At 44.4% G+C, this 17734-nt stretch overlaps 1 protein-coding gene and 1 long non-coding RNA gene across 5 annotated transcripts in view; one reads left to right on the plus strand and one right to left on the minus strand.

The window, feature by feature from the left end:
* The window catches only part of LOC125946690 (uncharacterized), a 42752-nt gene extending 28209 nt beyond the window's left edge, over positions 1-14543 (plus strand). Inside the window, exon 3 of the long non-coding RNA XR_007467783.1 lies at positions 14461-14543. This is a non-coding gene — a long non-coding RNA (uncharacterized LOC125946690). The remainder of the gene's footprint in view (positions 1-14460) is intronic.
* Positions 1-17734, minus strand: part of LOC119459462 (papilin-like) — a 32024-nt gene that overhangs the window by 9621 nt on the left and 4669 nt on the right. For 2 of the 4 annotated variants that reach the window (XM_049670544.1, XM_049670543.1), the window contains exons 2-3: positions 16558-16743; positions 14399-14581 (exon numbers count right to left, since the gene is read on the minus strand). In XM_049670544.1, the coding sequence (XP_049526501.1) occupies positions 14399-14581; positions 16558-16743 (369 nt within the window). The other 2 variants (XR_007467782.1, XR_005193616.2) reach the window with 2 other exon arrangements.

The following is a 17734-nucleotide window of genomic DNA, read 5'->3' on the forward strand; positions in this document are numbered from 1 at the left end:
TGATCGCCTTAAGGCCATTCGACATCTGTGTACTACATAGAGCTGGTGTCCACGTCTCCTCTGTATTGTAGAACGTCGCCTTCGCAATTGTGTCGCGGTCTCAAATTAAGTTTTTTTTTCGGACTTTTGCTGAGAAACATTGTGCCCTTTTTTCTCATCTTATTAGTAATTTTTTTCAGTTACTCTACTTATCCTGTGTACTGCATGTCGCTGAAGTCGTTTCGTTTTTCTTTTCTTCTATGATAGCGCAAGACCTATTAAATATAGACATCAACTCAGAAGGAACACTAATTTGCTTATATTATGCGCGCGCAAAACGTTCGTGCTAGGAGAGGAAGTCACACAGCAGCCTTGGTACTTCTACCGAGCCGACTCATTGGAGCGTTGACGGTGCACCCACTTCGATTAGCTATTCTTACTGCCAAGCTCAGTTAGTATCTCTGAAGACGATCTAAATTACCGCCTGGGATCAGCGTATGCTGCAGTGATAGCGGGACAGTACGTCGAAGCCAACTACGGCAACACGCATCTAACGTTTGTATGTTTTATTTCACAATAAAAAAATCCGTCGGGGATATACGCGCCAACCTAAACAATGCATATATTAATAAAGAAACGCGCAGTTCTATAAGCGCATTCTCACATTCCTCGAAATTACTAAACGTTTCTTTGTTGGTGGTTGGTAGTGATAATTCATCAATGACGCCTTAATCTATTTGTGGTCAAACGGCCACAAAATCTCACGCGGGCGGCCTTAGTAGACAATGGCGTCAATCCTTTCTCCGTTGCAACCGTGCAAAGTCCTGGCCGACCACGAACGTAGAGCAGGTTAACATTCAACGCCCGTAACTTATTACTGAATAAGAGAACCATGGATATAGATTTTCCATTCGGATGAGACATACGCAAGATATTTCATTACTTTATCATCATTTCTGATTACTTTTGAAAACTAACTGGGTACTCCGTCACACGTTTTAATTATTGAAATTTCTAATGGGCCACGCCGTCCCACGCCGCTGCAGGAAAACAGCTTGGAAGCTTCGCCGTAGAATGAGCGACATTTGTACCATACAAAAGTTTACAGATGGTGCCCCACGCGCGCTCGTACGCTATAATGCCAAATTACATACCGTGCACGATTGTTGCGTAGATAAGGATCACAAGAAAACATCCGAAAAGCTTCATCACGAGACTTCGGATCAAAGTGCCGCGTGGATTTCTGCCAATACAGTTGTAGAGCGCTCAGCCAGGAATAATAAGGGCCGGCTTTTCTGCGGGCTATACTCCATGCAGTGAAGTTGGTGTCCGATATAAATGCTTGCCTTGGAAATACGACGCACACATTGTTGAAACATTTCAAATGGATTGCAGCTGCGATGTTTGCAACGTGTATGGACCTGATTCTTAGAAATAAAGAGCAAGGAATCAGGAAGACGCTCGTGCCGTATTGTGCAAGGTTGGCTATTTTTCTAGGAGCAGAGGATTAGTTTTCTTTTCTGAAGTCACGCAGAAGGAAGACTGCACTCCACTATCGCATACACAATAGGTTGAATCCATGTTGTGCTTGAATATTCATTTTTGGTCACAGCTCAAAAAAGAAGTATCGTTGCAGAAACAACAGAATGTAGATGTCAAAGTAAGCGAATGTGCACTCTACAGAAAACAAATGGACACAGTATCAGCACTTGGAGGGTTTGGTGAAGGTAGCAAAAATTATTGCGGACATGTTTCAGTAGAATTCTTCACGATGTAACGACAACATCGGCGTGACGTCGATGGTTAAGATACTAAAGATAGAAAGCTAATGGAGGCAGGACGATGGGAGCATCACTAAGGCGGCTTAAGCGCAATGGAATCGCAACAGCGCGACTACTATGGCGACATGATTTCAGCGCAATGTTGATAGCTTGGGGGGAATTGGAGATCTTTGTTTGGACCAGAACGCATTCTGTCGCTGCAAAGCCACCAAGTGGGCCGTCCACACAACTTGTGAGCAGGGGAGGATGAGAGCAGCCAACTGGCAAGCGGTAAACTCAGTGTCGCCAGGTTTGGCTATATATAGCCAAATTGGGCTATGGGAAAATTTTTTTTTGGCGTCGACTTGGACGAGTTGGATATGTGGCTATATTTGGGCTACTGAAAATCTCCGACTTGGCTGTGTTTGGGCTATAAGTGGCGCCATAATCCACGCTCCAGAGGTGGCTCTGATGGGGTAGAAGCAAATCTCGATGACTATGTTTTAGCTGGGTGAGCCGGCCGCGTGGCTGTGCTTGTGTGCGTGCGCCAAATGACCCCCCTCCCCGGCCTTTGCTTCCCTCTCTGCGCCGTTGTCTGAGCTGGTGGCTTTGATCTTTGATGCACTTAAACTTACACCCTGCTTGACCGTTAGGCGCCCGATGCCCGGGCATCGGGATGAAACTGAGAGTAGTGGGTTTGTCATAGTACACTGTACTAACATGGCTATGCTCAGGAAGGGAGAGCAATAACATAGGGTTGGGCCCGTTGGGCGATCGTGGCGCCGACATGAAAGAAGGGAAGCACGGGTGGATGACACGCTCAAGTGTATTCATGGCCATGTCATCCGGATGAAGTATTGCGCCGGGCACAGCTTTCGACCTACTCCACGTTTCTGACGCGAAGCTTTACTGCCATTTTCCTTTTCCTGTTAGATGAATTTTTCTCCGTGCTTAGATTCGAGATTCATTTCGATAGGTTGGACGTAACATCGGATCCTCCTCAGAGAGGAGAATCCAAACATGGGGAAGTGGGCCAAGTATGCGAGAACGTATAAAAAAGAATGGGAGCGAGACCCCGCGCCAAGGCTGGGTTCTGGTGCTTTTACTTATAGATGGTTTGCCCGTAACGTCATGGATGCAGATACTCATTCTGCTAATATCGAAACATGTTTGCCACGATGACATCAGTGCACCACGTCACATTAACTCACCCACCGTGTTAGCTTGTGAGGTGTCGTGCTGCTGGCTTGAGGACGCGGGTTTGATGCCCTGCCACGACGGCCGCATTTCGATCAAGGTGAAATGCAGGAACACCAGTGTACTTAGGTGTACGTTAAAGAATCCGAGGTGGCCAAAATTAATCCGGAGTCCCCCACTGCGTCATGCCTCCCAATCATATCGTGGTTTTGGCACGTAAAACCCCAGAAATTATTAGAGTTTTAGAATAGGGGCATCTAACGTATTGGGGCCCAAAAGAAATAGCGTCGAAGCCACAGCGCATGCGCAAGACGGGAACTGTGTTTGTGTTTTGCGTCGGGCACGCTATTTCATCGATTTAGCTGGAGCCCCAAAAGCTGCCCCAAAACTTTCGTGAACAAACATGGCGGCGCCCACCGAAGCGACGGTTCTAACCTAGCAGAAAACTGGGCTCGATTCGTGGTAATTCGTGAAGTTCGTAAGCTAGAAGTGATTGCGGTTATCGCTTTCTCTCAATTAACATGTGTAATGAAGATTGATTCATTATACGCCGCGGATTACGAATTCAACTGCCGATTTCATGGCTCGTAGGCCTATCACGGATTGACTTGGCTGGGTGAAGGTGCGTAAAGTTGGTTACTTAAAACTAAGCGCAACAAGTTTCATGCTGCTAATAGAATAAGTTCTAAATTGTAATTAAAGTGGAAAACACGAAAGTATAACTTACTTTCCCTATCAAGTGGCATATTTTATTTTAATATTTATAACAGCTTTTCTTTAACGCCATAGTGACGCTGCAAACGCAACACGCTATCCGCAAACGCAAAACGCTTATTCCAAAACTCTTCATTCCTGCATGCCCCAACGCTAACACCCGCAAAGCTCTTTCGGGCCTTAAACTATAGAGGCCCATGTACTAAAACTTTATTAGCACATCAACATGGCTTGCTTTTTCACAGTAACCGGTTTTCACAGCATTACCACTATTACCAATTTGTTGTTTACCATTGCTCTTTGTGCGCCATCGCGGCTTTTACCATTTTGAGCGAGTTCGGGACGTGCTCGTCGCCGAAAACGACTGCGCGCTTCTTACTTACACTAATGTGCCGGTTTGCGCAGTAATATTTTAAAGCTCCGCTTACATCGATTCAGAGAGTGAGTGGCATCTGTTGCCTGTCCCTTTTCTTAACGCATGTTCTTGGCGTGCTAGAGACCTAAGATGGCGCCCAGGTTGATGTAAATTGACACTATATAGGTAGTGTGTGTCCCAGCTAATCCGAGTCAGGCTAATTGAAAAACAAAGACAAAAAATGAGAGAGCAAGATAAGACGATGAGACAAATAACGCGAGATATCATAGTGCGAAATACTTGTTTTAGCTCATCAAAAAAGAAGCCGTGAGCACGTCGCCTTCGTCAATCGCTGGACAGCTGAACTTCTACGCCATAGGAAGAGATAATGTGAGAGATCGATGACGCTGAACATTATTTTGTGTTCACGACAGCTAAACAGCAGAGTTCGTAGATAATATTACTTTAACTAATTAAAAATAATAACTTAGTACTATTGGTCATAAAATAAAAGCACTGATTTCGCCCTCTGCAGCGATTCGCTGGAACTTAAGAGCTTTTCATTCTTTTGCAATGTATTGTTCATGTGTATAGTACACATCATTAGTCATTGCCATGATCTTATTACGTATAGATGTTATGCACTTTACAGCGACTGTTTTTAGGCCCCTTTACAGCCATGCTACATCTAATGTTCATATAATTGACTATTTATATACCACTAACAAGCCATTACCATCGTCTTGGCACTCTTTGGCCACATCTGGCTATTGCGCCAATAAACCACAATAATCATCATCACTTAAGAGCTTCCGTGGCCAACGAAAATGTGTTCTGTGCAAGGATGATGTCGCTGTTGATGTCAAGGGCCGACCGTCATGGCGGCACGGACATTTTGTTACGACGTGTTGTGCAAAAAAAAAAAGGATTACCGTAGTCGAATGTGAACATGTATACACAAATAAAATTGCAAATCAAAATGGCTATATTTGGCTACGAAATATTTTGCACTTTTTTTCTGTTTGGCTACATGTGGGCTACAACTTCTCTAGCTTTTGGCTACGCCGCCTCGTCGGACCTGGCAACACTGGGTAAACTCCCCGGAAGTGGACGTGCCTCGTTTGTCGTCTGCTTGGGGACAATATGCTGCAAAACGAAATGTGTATTGCCTTCTAATGAACAAAATTATTATATGAAAAAGAAATGTGTTTTTGCATCTCAAGCTCAAACACGTTCTCGAATAGTAATACGGATGACTACTACAATTTATTACTATTAGTTTCTCTGCATGGTCGCTAGGTGGATCCTATCATGCCATTCCGTAGCCGCAGACGCGGTTCAGATCCAATCGAATCCACCAGACGTACCATGCGAAGCCGGTCTCGTAGTGAGCGCGTGATCGCTCGAAAGGAACACCCCTAGTCCTGTTCTTCTCTTAGCAGACCATGTTTTCGGTGTGAACATGATTGACAGGAGCGTGCCGCAATTTTGACGTCACCAACAACATGGCCATGCCCTGCCGATGACGACGTCGGTGCGGCCTAGGCAAAAATTAACGCGCGTTTCGACGAACGATCTCCGATCGTACCATTTGACAGTATTTCCAAGAAAATGGATTTGCACCTTAACTTTCTTTGCCGCTTCCTTGCTCCACGGAGAGAGATATTCGCATGCCTATCCCCTTTCAAATTATAAATATTGCAGCCAGTGTGATAGCCGGTCGAATCAAAATTTAGTGAGTCAGCAAGTCAAAATGGAGGTTCACGACAAGACACGCGCAGCGTACATGAACGACAACCACGCCCCTTAACATTTCTCCCACCAACCAGAGCATCTAAACATTCAGAAGCCACAAAGCTATCCCGCTTTTGTGCATCTAAAATGTGTTCGGCGGAGAATGCGCTCAAAGCGTTGTTGGCTCGTGAACACGTGCTATCTGTAGAAAAAATCAGGCCACGGTAAAGTACGGAATACTCGTATAGCCAGAATTTAGCTCCCTTTATTACTTAACGATTGTATTCTTGTCATAACAAAGGTGTTCAGTGCAGCTCATCTAGTACTTGGAAACAGACGCAGTGAAAGAACAGGACACACACATCACTGTGTTTATGTGCTGTTCCATTTCTGTGTCTATGTACAATTCGTTCTACATTGAAAGCCTTGCTGAGGCTGTTCGCGCGTCTATATGATAATCTTTTCCCGGTGACTATTTTTTACTCTCTAACGCCTCTTACAATGTTATCGCACGGCGGAAGAGGCGGCTACACGCATCCGAAATTACCAGAATCTTGTCGCCGATTCTATGGCGAGCACCCGCACTGGATGCGTAGTGGCTTTGGTGTAGCCCTGCTAAGCTCGAGGTCGCCCGGATCAATTACCTGCTATAGCGGCCGTATTTCGATGAAGAAGAAATGAAAGAGCCCCGTGTGCCATGCATTGGGCGCACGCTAAGGAATCGCAGGTATATTGTCACTAGGAACCACTAACAAACAGACGTTTAGTACTTTCGAAGAATGTGAGAAATCCTCTATGGAACTGCGCCTTTTTATTAATGTATGAATTGTTTAGGTTGGCTCATATATCTGCGACGAATTTATTTACACCGAAGCTTTATATGTCTAGGCGAATTCATATATGGCTAGGCGAAATCGCCTGTGTACAGAAAACTATCATCATCGGCATGGGCTCGACCGTGATCTTCTCCCGCAACTGGCTCCTTGGCACCCCTCGGGTTGCGCTCGTGCTCATGCTTGGCACGTGATCGTTCCACTGCTCCCGCATTCGTCATCATCATCTGCTTCCACAACTGCATTTGTGCTAGCGTCCCCTTAAGCGGGAGATGGTGCAATTATAATGAAGGGCGCTGTTATAAAATAGGAATGACGTCACATATGGCGCGTGTCATTGGTGGAAGTCAATCGTTCGATTTAGTGCGGCGAGACTGGGCGAATTACAGGGAAGATTCACGGTTTACCGATGATTCCCTCCGGAGCTTCGCCCACTCATCATCATTCACCCCGTGGAAATGCGGTGTTTTTATTGCGATAGCAATTATATGGACACTCAAAAGCAGATTTCTGCCATTGGCGTCACCGTCGTCGTCGCCGTCGCCGTCGCCGTGAGGTTCCGTATGACGTCAATGGAGATGAAATCGTCGCCGCGCACCGAACGCTGTATGTGCGAGTGAAAGGGCGCGAGGGGCGCGCGCTTTCACGGGGAGTGAGCGCACGGCGGAGAACAAACGCGCGTTCTGCGCCGTGCTCGCTTAAGGGCTGCAGAAGTAGGCGTCTCTTTCCTCCTTTACTATCACCATATATGTAGAGCAAACGCGCCTTCTTCTGACGCGTGAGAGGCCGTGGGGGAGGGGGGGAATGGAGGCCACGTTTAGCTGCGGCACCAAGTGCTTATTTATATCAGAGGCTCCGGCAACAGTCACCAACGCCGCACGCATTTTGAGCGAACGCGGGCCAAACGCCGACGGCGTCGACAATAGTTCTGCGTGTTGCCGGTGCTGCCGCATGTCCAAGTTATACAGCTGATAAAGCTAATATCATTACTCCGTATAGCTCTCTACAAATTTGCTATCGCAATTGATGCTTCGCCTTTCAGGTGAAACTGCGACAATTTTTTTATATAAATACGCATTTGGTGCCACAGCTAAACGTCGCCTCCCCTCCCTCCCTCCCTCCCGTCCCCCCACGGCCTTTCGCGGGACAGAGGAAGTCGCTCTGGCTGTATATATATATATATATATATATATATGGGGATTGTAAAGGAGGAAAGAGACGCTTAATTCTGCAGCCCTTCAGGGAATACGATGCAGAACGCCCGTTTGCTCTCCGACGCGCGTTCGCTCCCCGTGAAAGCTCGTGCCCCTCGCACCATTTCACTCACACATACAGCGTCCGGAGCGCGGTGACGATTTCATCGCCGTTGACGTCATACGGAACCTCACGGCGATGGCAGAAATCTGCTTTGGCATGTCCGTATAATTGCTATCGCAATAAAAGGTTTGTAAGCAGTAATGAACCACACAAATGTTTCATCGAAAGGAATAGTTTGCTTAGTTTATTCTTCAGAGGCTAATGTTCACCACGAATTATCAGAGCATTCTCCTGTGGGTGCTGTCAAACTCACCCTACCTTGTGCAGGACCCGCCGTGGTTGCTCAGTGGCTATGGTGTTGGGCTGCTGAGCACGAGTTCGTGGGATCGAATCCCGGCCACGGCGGCCGCATTTCGATGGGGGCGAAATGCGAAAACACCCGTCTTCTTAGATTTAGGTGCACGTTTAAGAACCCCAGGTGGTCAAAATTTCCGGAGTCCCCCACTACGGGGTGCCTCATAATCAGATCGTGGTTCTGGCACGTCAAACCCTATATAATTTTTTACCGTGTGCCGCTGAGCCTCCTGATATCCTACGCCGAGTCGACTATGTGCCACCGATTACGTTCGCCTACCTCACCGAGCCGTGACCTATATAGCCGTTTCACCCAATTAACCTGTCGCCGACGGCGATTCCGTCGTGTCGCACAGAGCCACCGTCCTCCTGTCGCAGATGGTCGCATTCACCCACACGGTAGTCCGCAAAAAAGACAATGCCACCTTTCTTCCTGTTGTGAATTTCTACCTCTGTCCTCAAGTGCTACCTCTGGGCATATCTCTTGCATCCGTGACCCCGGCTTCCGACGATCACATTTCTGCCTTGACTGGTGATACTGCGTCCTCTACTTCTGCTAGTTCGGGCCGTACAACCCAAGTAATAGAACCACTCACGACAATGATCGCTCCTGACCTTCCGACCCACCATGCGGACGCACTTTATTGCCTTCTCACCTCGTACCGGGATATTTTCGATCTTGATGACCGGCCACTGGGTCAAACATCTGTTGTCAAACATCGAATACAAACCCGCGACGCCAGCCCCATCCACCGACGGCCCTACCGGGTCTTCCCTAATGAGTGCCAAGTCATACAGGAGGAAGTCGACAAGATAATTGCTCGAGATATATCACGCTTCTGACCCAATCCTTGCTCGTTCTCGCTCTGGCTCGAGCGCGCGGAGCCGCGTGCCTTGGTGCCACTTCATTGTCGTCGGTTAAACGCCGATGGCCAGCCAGCTAAACGATAAAGATTTAACCTTAGATAGAAACAAGCTAAACAATAAGATTAACCGTACCTCTCGTTACGCACACCCAGGCAACCCTGAGTTAAGCCACAGCCAATTTTTTTCATCGTCGATCGAGCACAGACGAAATCACCGAGCGCTGCATGCCCGAACGTCCCTCGTCCTAGCTCTGGTTCGAGCGCGCAGCTCGCGGCACCGCCTGCCTTGGTGCCCCTTCGTTGTCGTCGGTTAAACGCCGACGGCTCACCATATTCCTGTGCGTCTAAATTCCAAGCCGATTCAAAATATCTGCTATACGCTCGCAACTTAATGCAAATTGAATTGAAATTTCGCGTGTTACGTGACTTCTAGTATCGAATCTATGCTTAACTGGCTAACCGATGTTGTCTTCTCGCACAAGACAGCAGCCACGTGATTCGTAACTGTTCATTAAATTTTTTGCATACTTTTTACCTTAGACAAGGAGAAGGCCAGCAGTACACGTTTCACAATAACAGGTGCCGTTATAAACAGTATTTATAAAAGCGTTTTATCGCATTGCTTCGCCTTTCAAAACTACAACTTTTTTACATACTTTTCACCTTAGGACAAGGAAAAGGCCATACACGTTTCATTGGTTATAAACAGGCTTATTGCTCAAAGAGGCAGAAATTTTTCTCTAAATGGAAATTGACCTAATAGATTGACACGTAAGACATATTGCAATTAAACAAAAGGCAAGCCTATGAGATTGTAGGGGATATACGCTGTGAGAGAATTCTCAAGGATCGCCTTAGTTTCCCGATACGCAACGTCAAACTTGCGGCAAAAAGATGTAAATTTCGTCATGGATTTTTTAAAGAAAACGTCGTTTTAGACATTTAACTAAACGCGACTGCAATACCAACGTTTTTTGTTGCACAAGTTTGCAATCCGTAAACGTAACTGGAATGCCCACGTATTTTTGCCACGAATAGCTGAGAACTGGTGTCCTCCTGTTATTTCGTCTCAAATGAATGTACCTTTAAAAGTGACCAGCAAAATTTATTGTTTGAGTAGTTACCTTAAGGGGCGATGAATAGCATGCCCAGGTGTTCAGCTACTACTGCCTCTTGTTATTTTTGATGAAAACTCAATGAAATTCTCCAGGCTGTTCGAAATTGACATTTACTAAATGTGTTTTAAATCTGGTGCGAAAATAGTGAACCGTTAAAAAAAACTTGTTTTTCTATTTTTAAGAAATTTTTTGAAAAATTCTTCATAGGTACAAAGGTCAAAACTTATGTCATTGTTGGACGTGCAGTGGATGTTTTTCTGAACCAAACAATGACTGTTGGTTTCACCATGGTTTAGTAAAAAAAAAATCTTTGTTTTCTGGGACTTAAATTGTATGGCTTTTTCTTAAACGAAACCTTTATTGAAAATCGAAATTCCGGTGACCAGACACTTTGTTTGGTTCAATAGGGGACCATGGTATTCAGGAACAACTCACAAAAATAACCATTTGAAAACTGCAGTGGTTGCAGAGAAAATCTACCTTTTCTGAGCAGAACGCGGGGTAAGGATGCGGGTGTGGTATCGGCGGGACCCGGGCGCAAACAAATATTCCCGCGCGAACTGCCGCGACTATCATGCCCTTTTGGCGCCGTACTGAACTGCTGACAGAATTAATTTGGCTAGATACACTATATTTCTAAATGTTCATATATGTAAATACATTTAGGCGCCCTTTAATTATAAAGGAAACGCCAGAGCACATAACCCAAACTTGCGCGGTGAGTAGGCGGAGTTACTGGTGTAGGCGCGTCGGGTGCCTTCTTTTAAATATCTTCCATTGCGCATCTTAGGGTGCCACTTGGTGGAAACATTTGCCAAGAATGCTGGCTTATTGTCGTGGTAAAATTTAAAAAAATGCGTTTTTAGTCGATTTTGCCCTACTTCCTCCCTTAAGCAATTAGTGAGTATACACTTCAAAAGGTAATTTTTTATTATTTTTTAGACATTTGGGATTTTTGTGTCCAAGGAACATTTGATTATCGCTCTGAAGGCCTTGAAGTGTGCCTTACGGCACTCTTTTTTACAGGGTAAGCTGTTGTGGGCTCAGTCCTGTGGCCGTTCCGGTTGGCGATGTTGTGCGCAGCCGCCGCCGGTGTTCGTCGCTGCTATCGCCAGGAATGAGGAAGCAGCAATCGCCAGTACCCGCTGGAGTCGAACTCGGGCTCTCTGCGTGGGAGTCAGCTACTCTACCACAGCTCCACACCAGCGCCTGCTAGTTGCTGCGGAAACATGCCCATACAGGCGACCTAGCGTGCGAGGGGTCACGTAACCGGCCGCAGTGGCTCAGTCAGCTAAAACGTTGCGCTGCTGAGCACGAGGTCGCGGGATCGAAACCCGGCCGCGCCGGCCGCATTTCGATGGAGGCAAAATGCAAAAACGCCTGTGTGCTTGCGTCGTAGTACACGTTAAAGAACCCCAGGTGGTCAAAATTAATCCGGAGCCTTCCACCACGGCGTGGCTCATAATCATAACTGGCTTTGGCACGTAAAACTCCAGAAAGAAGAAGAAGAAGGGTCACGTAATGTGAGATGCGCGCCGTGCAAAAATCCCGGCGGTAAAATATAGGCAAAATCACGCAAGTGCTGTAATGCGTTCTTTTTGTGTTTTTCGTTCCTAGAAAGCAGCTGCGAAAACATCTACGTGCAGCTTAAATATTGTTTCATTGTTACCCCACTGAATGCTTCGTGGCAATACTTTCGCAAGGAATTGTCAAGCAGTTCTAGAAAGAAAAATATATTCCTGATACGTAAACGATGCTGCATTTGCATGTACCTAGAAACACACAATATATGAGAGTCGATTGCTTGCTCTCTCATGCTGCTTTCGAGGCCTAAGTGTATTTCGTCCGATGTCACTTCCGCGACTACGTTACATGGGTCTTAACTGCTCATAGACTGCAGCAATTGGTCCATTTGAACAACAACAAAAAAGAGCAAGAACGCAAGTGCGTAAGTACCAGGTTTTGTGTGCTAAATCGTTTATTTATTTTTGTGTGCTAAAGTTATTGATCCTTAAAGCGTTTATTTTTTATTCATTTTTCTTAACGCCAAGCACAATGACTTGAGAACAGAAAAAAAATTCCTAAAATGATATAAAGTTAGACACTCTCAACAAGTTCCAATACACAGCAAGAAGTTTTTTTTTGCGGTGGAATTAAATATGCTTTTCAATTTTATCAATGACCTATTTTTTAAAACCGGCGTTCACCATTCTTAGAGCGATTTCAGCAATGTGTTTTAATATGATCCAGGCCATTGGCACATTGTGCTGTCTATTTTATGATGATCGTCCTCGAATTTTATAAATCTTTATATAGCCTGTCGTGGAATCTGGAGCTCCATCCACCAATAATATGGTTTGCAGGAAACTGACCACGTCAGATATATTCGTGTTATTAAAATACAGCACACATCTTCACGCTGCTTATACACTGAAGAAAACGCCTGTACTTTCTCACCAAAGGCACAATTTTTGGTCTCTGTTGTTGTCTGGTAGAGCCGCTGACGTGGCTAGTTACTAGAATTTACCCATCCTTGTTTGGTTTTTCTGGTTTCGTTGTTTCGACCAAATCCGTTGTTTTATCATTTTACATACTTTCTCGGAGTTTCTATCTGCAGGGAAAGACATCGAAGAAGTTCAATATAAACAATTACCAGGAAGAAGGTCCATGTGCACGCTTGTCTCGGACAGAACCTTGTCTTACCACGCAGAACATAAATAATATTTTCCAAAGAGATGACCAACACCGGGTAGGCGTTTAGCTAAATAGCTCCGTCGGAAAGTATTATACCACTTTTTTTATTAAGTAATACCTTCAAACCATCCATGTGATTTTTCGTTCAGGACATATGGACTAGTGCAGACAATTACTTGAGATGTCGACTCCAGAACCTCTTTCCAAAGGATAACTTTTTCTTGTATCTCATAAGTCCGCTTTGTTCGTACGTACGTACGCTCTGTTCGTTTTCCTTCCTGTTTTTATTGTTTCAAAAACTGATCCGAAATAAGAATTGAATGCGTATGTAAAATCAACGAAAATAAAGAACGTGAGGAGACTGTGTAAAGAAACAGCAAATAATTCAGCAAGATATTTAGCAGAATAACACAACTGGTCCTGCTGAAAGAATACACCATCAACGTAACTGGATTATTAGGCGTACGAGCTGCATGTGCTGTGATTTGTCGCCGGCACCAGGTCCCTGGCATGTAATTGCCGACAACGTTTGTTTTCGCTCAACACTTTTGAGTTGTCGACGGAGGCGAGACATCTTTTCTGTACAAAATATAAAGTTACTGTAGCGTCTTGACCATCGCGATCTATCATATTCGAGCGTAATTACTTCAACTGCCACCGCGAATCTCAGGTAGCTCGTTACTCCAACCAGAAACACTAGAACACACATCTTTGTTCTCGCCTGGGCTTAACACCTCCGCCACGCACCAATCTTCGTTTAGCATTGGCCTTCCCGAGAATAGGTAGGGACAACGGCATGCTTTGTCGGCCATTACCAATAAACAAGGAATTGCTCATTTGAAGAGGGAATTTTATGAAAGTGGCATTACGCCTTTAAATATACTAGGCAAATGAGACCCAGTGAACTGCATTTACGCCAGTAAAAGAAGTTTCAGTTAGCGAACCACTGATTTAATTAGTTAAAGGAGTGTCAGCGCTCCATCTGTCTGCTCAAGTAGTTTCTAAAAAAGCAAACATTCGAAGGACGTAATAATGCAAAAATTAATAAATGATAAGGCTATTTGACGCAACATAATTATACTCGGGCGGGCAATATTCCACAGATAGTTGGCGAATTATTTCTGCTTAGCCTCCTCGTGGTAACAACGAAATGGGAAGAATTATTTTTCTGAGTGTAGCCTTTTTGCTTCGTTCAAGCACATGCTGGTTTTTGTTCGAATTTTACAACGTATTCAATGCACATTATTCAAACTATATTTTCTTGTTTGGGAATGTTTTCTAAATGAAATAATAAGCACAGCCTATTAATCACATGCCATCCAAGCATGCCGCCATCTCGCATCTCAAGAAATAGTGCTCAAATTGCACTATTTCTTGAGATGCCCACACGTCGAAAGGTAAATGTACAGTGGAAGCGCACTCGCATAGCTGTTTTGCGTATCGGTCATCGTTTTCCTAGAAACGCATGGTTATAGACACCAAAGTTACTAATGTGCTCTCAAGTTACTAATCTGTGCCATGAAAATTGAATACTTACCAGTGCATCTGTTCATGCATTCAACACATGATTTAAACGTGTTGTTTTCTTTTTTTCCGCAGCGACCAGTAGGATATGGGAGGCAGATCCTTCGATGAGGATGAAAATACCAATCCTGCGTACCGCCGGCGCATGGCGAAAGTATTGGCTGAGCACCACAGTATCGTTTTGGAACCTTTTCCGCTGAAAACATGTGAACAGCGAACATGCCTCAAATGTGGCAATTGTATAAACTTTTCAGGAATTCAATAAAAATAAAACAATCCCCCAAAATTGCACTAGGACCATAGTGAAAGATTTTGCGTAAAGTAACTGAAAGCAGACATCAACATCAAGTAACTGAAATCAGACATATCACCGTTAGAAGTGCCATAAAATTTCAAGGGTAATAGTATCTGCCTCTTCAAATAAAAGTTATTTGATACAGATTTGAAACGAGGACGCATCAATAGACTTCTTGAAGACGTGTCTGCAGTCAGTGGCCTGGTAAACAATACTACATAAGCACCCTATAGAAAATGTACTGAAAATCCCACACAACTGTCGCCAGGCACTTTTGTGCTTAGGGAAGCCGATGACGGTAATTTGAATAGCAATAAAGAAGAAAGATGGATAATATAGCAGAAAAATTTTATGTGTACATACAGGTGGTTCGATATAGTAAATCATTACGCTGCTTTTTTGAAGTGCTGCTCACTACACATCATTCTTTTCACTTCTGTTCATCTCTGAGAACGGCTGAGACCTCAACATCGGTAAGAAGGTTCTTTCGTTCGCATTTTTCTCAATAATTCAGGCGTGGGCTTAATGTGACTTGGGATTTATGTTTTGTTTGTTTGAGAGAAAGTGATTGATGAGTCAATGAATGGGTTAAATTCTAATAAAAAGTGAACGTTCGCAATGTCTCTCGCGAAAGGAGGAGGCAGTACAGAAGGATCCATCATTGACCTTTGCACTTCCTAGTTTGTAATTACACGAAGAGGATAAATGAGCAATTTAGCCTTAGTGTAGAAACGCCACCCTGGTTTTAGTGACACGAAGAAAAACAGACAATATGATTGTTTCTCTTGCCGGTTTGAGCGTTGTACTTGCAACATGATTGCTTATCGACTCTTTCTCTCTTCAAAATGCCTTAAGATTTACTATGCAATCGAATGAGGATATATTACTGTATAATACAGGGTAAACGGTTGTCACGTGCACTTTTTGCGCTGATGTAGAGCACGGCTTTTAAAAATATTGCACCAGATCGTATCCTACTGATAACTGACCCTTTGATCACAATTATGGCGTGCAATTGGACCAGCCTTGTCCGGTGGTCTAAACGACGACACTGTGAAGCTAAACAAGGGGAGTAACTCTACGAGTACCTTCATCCCTGTAGTGGGAGGTTTGCCTATACAACGGACCGGCGTCTCTTGCGGATCGCTGTTCACACCGAATTGAATAATTGTACTCGTCGAATCAGACACGACGCTGACTGCCGAACACGCACAATCGAGCAGTCATGAAGTGCGGCAAGGCAGTGATTACCCAAGACATTGGCGTCCCGCTTTTACCAAGTGCGCGACTTGACAGAGAAATTTGCCAATTATCATGCTGCCTTTGCACGCGAACAGATCAGATTGAAGCGTCGACAACGTAAAACAGTTGAAAACTATGCAAAAGTCAGAACCAATCAATCGGCGCACTCTTATTCTATCATGCTCGCCAACACTTGTGTAAAGAGTAGATCTTAAGGAATGAAATAGTGTTACGTGTAGCTGATGCCCAAGGCCATTTACAATTTCTTTAGATGGAAGCTAACGGAGGCCAAAATTGCGACGCTATAAGAAGAGGGAACACGTCGTCTTCCTTCTCCTCAATGCAGCCACACTGTGGTGGCTGTTCTGTATCAATAGTGTGAGCTTACCTTCTTTATTCAAAAAGCTAGCTAAACGTTCAGATGGCTGTTATAAAGCTTTTAGATATTTGATTACAATAAGTCATGCACACAAAGATAAGAAAATAATTTGGTGCCAGACCTATGCAAGAGAAAGATTTGTTATGTTCTCAGCCGTTCACCACATATGATATCCTTGACTTACTGGAGCCATTTCTGACTGCACAAATCATTACATAGACAGCAAGTACTATAGAAACGAAAACTGTCTACTCACGCAGGCACACTTGCTGGCAGCTCATTTCAGAGGAGAACTTGTTTTCGTTGCCGCCACAGCCTCCATAGAGGAAAATTTTGCAGTATTGTTTCCTATAATCGTAATACCAGGCGACAACAAAATTTCGACAGGAGCCAGCGACTGGCGGCTCCATGCACCGACTTTGTTTCCTTGCGTGAAATGAGGCTGAAATAATACGCGAACTAATATTAGCTTCATAAGGTTTTAGCATTGACTGCCACTAGAATGAAGTTCATTGTTTCATTTTATAGCCTCCGTTCTAGCCTTACTGTAGTGGGGAGTGTACAGTATGCTTGAATGTTTGCATCAGACTTCACAGATGAAAAACAGCACAGCATTTTACAGATTTTTAAAGCGAAGCATTCTTTGCGAACTTCAGGGACTTTGAGTATATCTATATATCTATCTATCTATATATCTATCTATCTGTCTATTGATTTCTTGAGTTGGAAATTTTCATGCTTTGTAGTTTCCTTATTACGTCTTTTGCTACCTGGGAGAGCTTACCTACTGGTTGCCTTGGTGCCTTAACTTCTACATAAATCGCTGCTTCTGAAATCATCTTGGCTACGGTAGTGTGACCTAGAATTGTTCTAGTACACTCTAGCTACGGTTTCATTCATTATTTCTATGTTGTCTTCCTCTTCTAAAGCGGCATTTTGGTTTGTGAGCACTTGCCTAAATTGGCCTGCTTACCCTTACTGCGTCGAGGTTGGCCTGTTTCTTTTCGGCTAATTTTACTCTTTCTCTCTTCAAATTGAAAGAAATACTAGAGCTCACCAACCTATGGTCACTGCACTTTACACTACTTAGCACATTTACATCCTGAACTATGCAGGGATCAGCAGAGAGTATGAAATCTATTTCATTCGTTTTGCCTCCATTGGGTGTCGTTCGCTGAACTGTCAAAACTGATCACCAAGAAGAAAGTAAGGGATATTTGAAACTAAAATGTAGGAAAGATTGAAGAAGCCGTAAAAAATGGACCCAGCATGAAATCAGTGAGACGAAAACTTGGCTTAGGGCAAGGCCAGATGTACGAACTGAAAGGTAAGCAGGGTAATATCATCAGCAATTTCGATTACATAGTAAAGCAGCGGAAGAATTATATACTGGCATGTGCAGTGTCCAAAGCAGCCAAGCTACTTTCATTCGA

The sequence above is a fragment of the Dermacentor silvarum genome, chromosome 7 (assembly GCF_013339745.2).
Source record: "Dermacentor silvarum isolate Dsil-2018 chromosome 7, BIME_Dsil_1.4, whole genome shotgun sequence".
In the NCBI taxonomy this organism is placed as follows: domain Eukaryota; kingdom Metazoa; phylum Arthropoda; class Arachnida; order Ixodida; family Ixodidae; genus Dermacentor; species Dermacentor silvarum.